Source organism: Synchiropus splendidus, chromosome 18 (genome assembly GCF_027744825.2).
Source record: "Synchiropus splendidus isolate RoL2022-P1 chromosome 18, RoL_Sspl_1.0, whole genome shotgun sequence".
Classification (NCBI taxonomy): domain Eukaryota; kingdom Metazoa; phylum Chordata; class Actinopteri; order Syngnathiformes; family Callionymidae; genus Synchiropus; species Synchiropus splendidus.
Window position 1 is genome coordinate 2,593,188 of NC_071351.1, and position 9,313 is coordinate 2,602,500.

At 46.1% G+C, this 9,313-nt stretch overlaps 1 protein-coding gene across 6 annotated transcripts in view; it reads left to right on the top strand.

Moving 5' to 3' along the window:
* The first annotated feature begins 788 nt into the window (after nt 1-788).
* rgs19 (regulator of G protein signaling 19) overlaps nt 789-9,313 on the top strand; it is a 14,880-nt gene continuing 6,355 nt past the window's right edge. The window contains exons 1-2 of one of the 6 annotated variants that reach the window (XM_053849842.1): nt 789-1,027; nt 5,920-6,030. In XM_053849842.1, the coding sequence (XP_053705817.1) occupies nt 6,016-6,030 (15 nt within the window). In that variant the 5' untranslated portion in view covers nt 789-1,027; nt 5,920-6,015. Of the gene's footprint in view, nt 1,028-1,047; nt 7,994-9,313 lie in introns of those variants that run through there. The other 5 variants (XM_053849843.1, XM_053849840.1, XM_053849844.1 and 2 more) reach the window with 5 other exon arrangements.

Here is a 9,313-nt window from a genome sequence, read left to right on the forward strand (position 1 = left end):
TTCGGATCTTCAAAGAACCTTCCCTGCAATCCCTGCTGACAGTGAGCTCAGAGGCCAAAGGTCGCCCGCTGATAAGAGAGGCAGCTCCCGGCAGGAGGCGCTGCCGTCTCGCCGATCAAAACTAACAGCCAAGTCAGGCATACGCGTCAAAACACGCCTCTTCTGATGAACATTCCGGCTGCTGAAATGGCTCCCGACTCCACTGTGCCTCAGATAATCGTCCCTTTTCGTTTCACCTCGCGCTCTCTCGTGTCACTTCTTGGTGTCTGGCGCCCCCTAAAGTCGAAGCTTTTCATCGCTTGAATTTCAGCTGCAACAAAACGCACAGGAACATGTGTCACTGATGTGTCATTACGGGTTTAACAGGATTGCCAAACCCCCAGAAAACTTAAAGAGAGGCCTGTAAATGTGTTGGTCTGACCCGGTTCCTAACTTTTCGTCATATCATCTTCGAGTCGCTTCATGACATGCTCATCAAACGAGACCCGACTGCGACACCGACACTAGTTTTCAGTGGTTTTGAACTTGTGCTGTCGAAAGTCAAACTCGAAATGCGCTGATTTGAGAGGCAGACTGGACAGTGACGAACTTTTTTTGTCATATTTTATGAATACATTGACTTTAGCACATCCAATGTGTCTGCTGGGTGTTAAAAAAACACTCGTAAATGACATGAAGAAGGTGCCCCCTGCTCCGACGGGCTCGTGTTACTGCGCATGCGCCAGGTTGGCCTCCCTCTCTCTCTCTCTCTCTCTCTCTCTCTATCTCTCTCTCATTCACCGGCGTCGTCTCTCCTTCTCTCTCTCTCTCTCTCTGGGAAAAACCCGAGCAGGAGGAGAGCGGTAGAAAGGGGGAGGAGGAGGAGGAGGAGGACTCCTTCTTCTTCCGATACAGCGGCGCAGCTGGATAACGAGGGAAAATACAGTGGAGTCAAAGACGCCGAGCGACTGCCGAGGAGCCAGGAACACGGATGTGCCTCCGAAAGCGCAGCGGAAGCCGCCCTCCGGACCTGTTTCATGCCAAGATTGTGAGTATGTGTCGGGCTGCGGGGACGAGCCGCAGCCGCAGCCGCAGGCGGGGAGGGAGCTCCGAGCGCTGGCCTCGGTTTCATTCATCTCTCCTGGTCCGCGGGCTGCGGCGGGGCTTCTCTCCGCTGCGAGGAGCCGTCCGTGAATCCTCCCCTCTCTCTCTCTCCCTCCCTCCTTCCTTCCTTCCTTCCCTCCCCCTTCGTTTTCTTGCTTCCTATTTTGACGCCTTGATTCCTAACACAGCTGTGTCTTTTGAATATCACCCTTCTATCTCTCTCTCTACTCTTGTATTCTCTCGCACTGATGTCCAAGTTCTGTCCCAGTTTCTCCAAAATACAGTGTTAGTGCTCTTATTCTTTAAGTGCTGCCTCTAAATATAGCTGAAATCCAACGTTGACATTTTGAGTCAAACATGTTGTCTGCCTGCTCCAGCATGTGTCACTTTTGTGAATGAATGAACTCGCAGTTACGCTGAACTATGTGATGTCTGACTGAGTCTAAAGTCATGTTCTGTCTGTCAACAAGACAGCAACGTCTGGTCTTCTTCTCTTGCTCAATGCTTGTAACCGCTGGAGTACGACCGTCAGAACTTTGCCAGGTCTTGAGCATGGTGGCATCAAGTTGGGTTTTCTTCTATCAGGGGTTACCACAACATCCTCCACCGAGTCACACCTCGACATCACGACCACATCCTCGCCTTCCTCCTCTCCTTTCACGTCTATCGCTTGCCTTCTTTGCAGAAAAACACGGGGTGATATTGCAGGAGGGCCAGTGGCCCGTGTCATTCATATCCACAAAAGTTTGGTGAGGAAGGGTCTGACTGGGAGTTTCACCCTTGTGTTTCCAGTCAGAGCTTTCAGTTTTTATACCTGGTTCCAGTCAAGATCGGTATAGAAATCTGGTCAGCTCAGCCACTGCTTTTAGGAAACGGTGATGTCACGGCCTCAGCTCACAAGTCTTTCGACTCGAGAGTCGTCCCTTTGGAATTGGCAGCAGTTTATTGGAAATATCTGCTCAAAATCTTGGACAAACAAACCAGAAGTTTCTCGAACTGTCCTAGTATTCTCGCTGTTGAGCTTCACTGGTTTTCGACTTGCACAAAGCATGAGTAACTCCCTCACTCATCATTACATCATTATGTAACAAAGATTAAAACATGAATAAAACAGAATTGAACTTTGGCTTTACTTCCCAAAATCTGTGTCTAAATATAAAGGGAATCAAATAATAATGTATATTTAAAAATATGAATAAGTGACTGTTACACTATGATCCATAGTTATGTTTTAAATTGAACAAAAATAATTAAGTATTCATTATCATGTATATTCCATTGTTATTACATGTGCCATGTCTTGCCTTCTCTACCAAATTCGAAGCTTCTTTCATTTACCTATGAACTTGGAGTACCTTCCCCTTTTGTGTTTCAAGAGCAGAAGTGTCACTTTGCACAATCCAGAGCCGTTGCTCCCTCTGCGTCAAGTTTACTCTGAGCAAACCAAGCCTCACAAAAGAGGAAAGGTTTCTTCATCGTCGAGTGAAGGATGTTGCCAGAAAGAACTTGGGACTTTTAAGTGGCAGTTGAAAAAAGACTTCATCGAATTACGTTGTGAACATTTGATGTGGCTGACAAAACTGCAGGTACGCAGAACAAGTGGTGTTTACAATACAGGACTGTTGCCGTACGGTGTTGAAAGTTGCTTATGTAATGACAACAAGTACCGCGTGTGGGCCGATTCACAATCGGGATGATTCTGTTGATAGCTCTCATTGTGAGTCTGTGGGGTTTCAAGACACAGAGTGGGAGAATGCAGGTGGACCAGAAAGCTCCTCCAGTAATCTGGTCTGGCGAACCTGCTGCAGCGTGAACGGCACGTCTGTCTTGCGTTGTTCGGCATGTGTGCGTCTGCACAGACACCAAAATCTTTATGAGGAAATGGTTCACTGTAAGTGGATTTGTGGGTTTCCTTTCCTCATGTACAGGAAGCTTCAAGCTGTGCATGCGAAACTGTAGCGGTGACTTCTGATGCTGATACAAACGATTTTACCTTTGTTTGAAATGAGCTAACTGTGACTAGATTCCATCGGATTGATGTGTCGCCAATATCATGTTGTTGCATCTGAGCAGAGCGAGTATGGGTCCAGTATCTCAGTCGCGACTGGCTGGAGTGAGCGCTCACCTGCGGATCGATGGCCGCTTGTGTTGTGGTTTGGAAGAGTGCTTGTCAGCAGTTGTTTGTTCGGGGCGATGGCTGCAGGGCCAAGCATTCCTGTCCTGATTAAAAAGTGGGGTTGTCGCGACTGAGCCGAGGGCGAGCATCCTCGCTGTGGTTCCTTTAACCACCGCATGTGTGTGCAGCTCTGTGGGCCGGTGTGTGAGGATCAGCACCTGCACTCTCCAGAACCTTCACATTAGTTGTAGCTGGTTCCTTTGAATGCCAGTCAAAAAGTGACCTTTAAAATTGACCAAATAATTCAAGGAAAAGATGAGTGACTCATCCGTCACTTTTAATCCATAAAAGCTGTTGTTAAAATGATTCATTTCAGTCACTTTATCTTGTGAGAAAAACTGATCGGGCAATTATAGACTTGAATTTGTGGGTCTACAATTCTGTGCAGAAATGTATTTTGATTTATTTTGCTATTTATTTTTAATAAGACATTTATAACTCGCGGTGGAAAATGGTTGCATGTCCTCATAAATAAACAACTATTAATGTTTGGTTGGGAAGAGGGATAAAAATGTCACTAGTGTCTTTTAAATGATCTGCTCTTCTCATCTATGTATGTATAAATTCAATGTAGATGTTGTGATACTTTTTTATGTGTAATGTGTTAGGTACATGTGTCACTGAACGCCTAAGAGTTCAACACAAACGATGGTATACGAATATGCCACGGCATTATTCACCATAAGATGTGGTGTGTGAGCTTATAGTGGCCTGACTGTGGTCGTGCTCTGTTTATGTATAAACCCTCCATACTGCCACAGTCAGTCAGGTGGCACCTCCTATTGTACATAACAACTTACTATGCTCTTAGTTACGGGCGATAAAATGCTAATATCATCCACTTCATCCCTCAGCATCAGTGCAGATAACAAAGGTGAGAATTTTCAGCTTTAAAAACATGCACCAATTCGACACTTTCTTTGCTCATCGCTGCTCTTTAAATCCTAAAAACGGGAAGCAGGAGGGTCATGAGGTGTTGAAGCTGAATGACCACAACCTACTTCTTCTATTTTGGTATCTGATCCAAGTCCGAAGAGAACTTTTGTTTATGATCTGCTCTCTGACTTGCCTCCAAGTATGTTTGAAAAGAAGATCCAGTCTGAAGCAACTTTCATGGTCCAACGCACAGTGCAGGAAATACCTGCAGCTATGTGCATTGCAAGGTTTGCTCTTGAGCACAGGCAAACCCGACTGGTTTGAACGCTTCAGGTTGGATTTCCAATTTCCATACTTGAAAAATGTTTCTGGCTTTACATGTCGCAACAGTTCACTTCATATTTTACTTTAACCTCTGAATTCTCTGACCAGTCCATCTATTCCTGTTTGCTTTTGAGAAGGAGCCCTTTTTATTTTAACAACAGCGGATAGTTGTCGATGGCATGAATGTGCTTGATCACTTTACCTCCTCATCCCTCTTTACGTCCTGACACTGACAACATTTAAAACATTAAAAATAGACCAGTCCCAACCTCTCTGAGGGAAGGTGAACGCTCACCTCAGTCATGTGCCATCTGAGTTTGTGGAGAGAGTCAAAAACACATGGATTGAACTGACAACTTCAGTGTGACAGCTCGGATCTTACGGAGCTGTTGGGAATTAAAATGTTTTCATGTTCATTTTGTTTGTACAGACGACAACAATCCACGTTGGTGACATCTGAACAGAGCTGAAAGCAGTGTTTTGATAGTGCTGCTATGTGGCATTTTATTTTGTCTCGACTCTGACATCACACATCAATCATGATCACGACAGTCCCATGGTCCATCTCAGGATGGGAGCGAGATCTAAGTGGGAGGAAGTAGACGTGAAAATGACTGCAAGCATTGCTGTTGTTGAGCTGTGGCAGTTGCTCGTCCTTCTACAGACAGACACAGCACTGTTCAGCCGTGACTACCTTGACACTGTCTCAGGAATGTGGCTGGATTTACAGCGCAGCAGCCTGTGTATCATTGAAAACCCACCTGATGCTGACGTTAAGATCAACTGTGAGGAACAAACGTATGAAACGCTAACGTCCCAAACGTCACGCTGCCTGCTGGTAAACACTTCCGCTTTTTTCCATCTTTCCTCAGCTTGTCTGTTACTTGCTTCCCCTTTTTTAAAAAAAAAAAGTCGTGATCCCCTTCTTTCCCTTCTTCTCTTTCGCACCTCCTTTACCAACATTTTCATTTGGCTATCCCATTACTCCACGTCCATGTTAGATGACTACATGCTTAGCTCTGGCTGAGGAAGCTCTCGGCATCTCTCGGTCGTAGCGTCGACCCAACAAAAGACGGAGTTGGGAAGTTTATCTCCACAGGCTTTTCTCTTCAATGGTTGGTGGACTGAAATCTTTACGGCAGATGTTGATAACGTCTATTTCTCTTTAGCCATAACTACAACTGGTTTATTTTCAGTGAGATACCTGTCGAAGTGTTTTCTTCCCTGACTGCCCCAGGCACTTACTCTTGTCTTCTCTTCCCTCTGTGTGTGTGTCTCTGTGTGTGTGTGTGTGTGCGTGACTGTTTTTGGAATGAGAAATTATTCCATGCTTTCTGATGAGTCTGTGACATGTGTTTCATGAATGCTCCTGCTTTGTTCCGGCCGTTTCTGAATGGCATAACTGCATGGCTACACGCCGATGTTTGTAAATGTGTGCGTCTGTGTGTGCGTTTGCAAAGGAGAGGCCCGAGGCAGAAGGGGGGATGACATGCATGTGTCCGGCCTTCTAACATCGCCGACGACTCGCACACTAACCAACTGCCCGCCCTCACGACATGACGGACGCTCTGGTAAACCACATGCTCCCTCTCTTCTCTTGTCTCGCGCCGATGTAACTTATGAACTGTGAAGGCAAGTTACATGTTCAAGCCAGACACTGTCATTTCCTTTGTCCTCCCTCTTTTTCTTGATCATCCTCCTGTCCTCTTCATGTCCTCCTCTCCCACGTCCATGTCGTCTCCTTTTACATGGGACCTACATCTCCAACATTCGAGGTCCAACCGTATCTCCAAACCTCTCTCCATGTCTGCACTCTCTTCATCGCGTCATCGATCACTGATGCACAGTGAATCTGCGTCATGTGTCCAACAAGAAACCCACACTCAATTACAGTAAGGCACAACACATCTCCGCCATGCTCTTCTCCTTATCACAGCAGCTACATGTCGACCTCCTACTTGGTCCTGTGAGGGCCAGAATGCATTCCAGACATGAATTCCACTAACACAACAGCAAAATACCTCACAATCCTCCTTCACCTTCCCCAGGACTTTTCTAAGTTCTGTCCTGGATGTGAATGGAAGGATTTGCATCGGCAGCTCTCATGGAGGGGAGGACATGTTGTGTGGAAGATTTGCCAGTCACAGAGAAGTGGAATTCTTTTCCATAATTTCATCTTTTAATTCTATATATGTACTTGGTTTTTTTTATCAGTGAGGCAACTTCTATTCCCTCCACTCGGCTAATAAATTCAACTGTCATTTAATTTCCACAGGACTATATATAACCGCTGTCAGCTTGTCTCACTCCTGTCTGCTTATCACTCCCCCCGCGTGTCTGTCATTTCTTTTTCTCTTTCCCAGGCTCTCTGGCTCTTTTCCTCCCTTTTCATATGGCTCTATCCCCCCATTCCTCCTGTACCCTGCAGTCTTTCTTCTTTATTATCTCTGCCTCTCCAACACATTCCCTCTTCATCCGTCTTTCTTTTTCTTCACCTCCTCCAAATATCTTGGAAGTTTCCTTCGCAAAGGTCGCCCACATTTCATGTCCACTCCGTACTTTGTTACTGTAGCTGACAGTTGGAAAGAGCTTTCTTCACTGCAAGCAACTACTTCACGACTAAGCAACTTTTTTAAAGTGATTTTGATAAATATTTGGGCCTGCGATGTCTCAGTATGCTTTTTCTATGTTTACACAAGAGGCTGAAAGTGTTGAAATCAGAGGATGATGTCATCACCAACCACCTGACCTCACAGGCTTTTAGCTAGGAGGGCGTCTGGGCGTCTGCAAAACATGGAAAAAATGGACGCCATCTGGTGGCCAAGCTACGCTCGAGAATCTGGCGTCCATTTTTTCATGTTTTGCAGACGCCCTCCATGCTAAAAGTCTGCTGAGAGATGATCCCGCTGGCAAAGAGACCTCAAGTAACGCTAGTTCCACTGTCATGGTCCTTGTTTAAAGTAGTGTCATGCGTGGCGTGGACAAGGAAGCAAGGCCTCCATGTTATGCAAGTTCCTGTAGCTCCATGTACAGCTGCCTGGTGCACGCATGGAAGTACGCTGTCAGATTTTGTTCTGTTGAAAGGAAGTGAACGGGTGAGAAACTTTGACAAGCCTGGACTGGACTTGTGGTGTCCCGTTTCAGAGAGAAAAAAAGAATGTTAATGCTGGTTTTAGCAGCTTTCCCTGGAAGGCATTATGGCATGAATGGGTCCATGCAGTTATGCAGTGTGTGTGTGTGTCTCTGTTTGTGTGTGTGTAGACACCATGTCTGATTCATCACATTTAAGAAAGACCAAAAAGCGCTGTGTGTCACAACACATCTGACTTGGCTTCCTGTCACTGGGTGTCCATCTTTTCCTGTTGCCTTGGTCCACTTCTTCAGTTTTGTCTCCGCTGGAGTCAAGACGTGTCGGTCGGAGATGGATTCTCTCTAGTTTTTGCCTTTTCTTTTGGGTCAAAACTGGCGAGAGCGTCAGCGGACGTGTTGCTCTCTGTGGCTCAGGTTTTCCCTCTTCCCTCCGACGTCAACCAGGTGAGCTCCCGTAGATCAACAACCACCTGCCGGGAGGGAGAGCCCTCCAGGTTCTCAAGTCTCCCTACAGCCGCCGACAGTCTTTTGCACGGCGCTCCTTTTACGCTCCATTAGTCGGAACCGGGCCGTGTTTTTCTCCTCGCTCAAGGGTTTCAACATCAAGCTGGGTGAACTTGCAACTGCGTCGTCATCAATCCTGATACCCAACTGTCTCTCACTTCCTGAAAATGTGATTCTGCCTGATAAGGCTCAAAGATACATGATGTTAAGTTCAGAGCTCCTGCGTCCTCTTCTCTGGCGGCAGAAATTAGACCAGACGTGACAAATATAATTCACTGTGACTTTCGGAGACTGTCTCACAAGTCCCTCGAAGTTTGTAACGTTAAAATGACTAGAAATTCCACTGGGGACGACTGAATTAGGACTTAGCCCGTGAGCCTGTAAGCAATTGGAGTTAGAGAATTTTGCCCGGAATTCTGTGTCTTTGGTGGCATTATAGTGGATCTCTGAATGCTGTTATTTGTATCAATGGTCCTGTCGAGGGTCGCACCAGCATGTGTGTGTGCTTTCTGACTATCTGCTCCATATAAGGAGTGGAGAGAGATGAATTCAGAAGCCCATATTGCATGTCAGAGTCCTCCTTTCAGTGAACAAACTCTTGAAAGAGCCGATCAAAAGTGGCTGTCACCACCTCAGGTGTTGACATATGCTGACACGCCAGCGGCCTGAAAACCTTCCTTTTCAAACAAGTTCTTCAGTGAATACTGGACTGGAAGCGGAGCTTGCGCGAGGAGAAGGTTGAGAAAAAAAGAAAAAAGCTCTGTTCTGTACGTCAAACAGAAGTATGAAAGTAACAAGACGCACATGGGCGGGTGGTTAAAGAGGAAGAACAAATGAAAGGACAGAGCGATGAGCAACACAAAGACAGGAAATGAAGTTCAATAAACAGGAGGGTGAAAACACTGGAAGAATGCACTTGTTCTTTTGAAGTTAAAAAGCAATTTATCAAGGTAATTGGGAGCATATCTTGGCAGACGTTTCACCCAAACGGAGCTGGGTTTTTAAAACAGTGAGCGGGCAGATTTGTTTGAGGAGCCGGTGTTTCAGGATCCATGGCTCCATCTCATCTGGCTAATTCAATTCCAATCCATCTTCTGTCACACGTCTCTCGGTTGCCACTGTTGCCACCTGACTGCGCGCACTTACAGGGCTTAAATTTCATCTCTTGCTCGGCCATTTGGACCGCAGTCAGATTACAGGGCGGTAATCTCTCAGATTCATATTTGAAATGAGCACTTAATTACTTAATCCCTGCTGGCA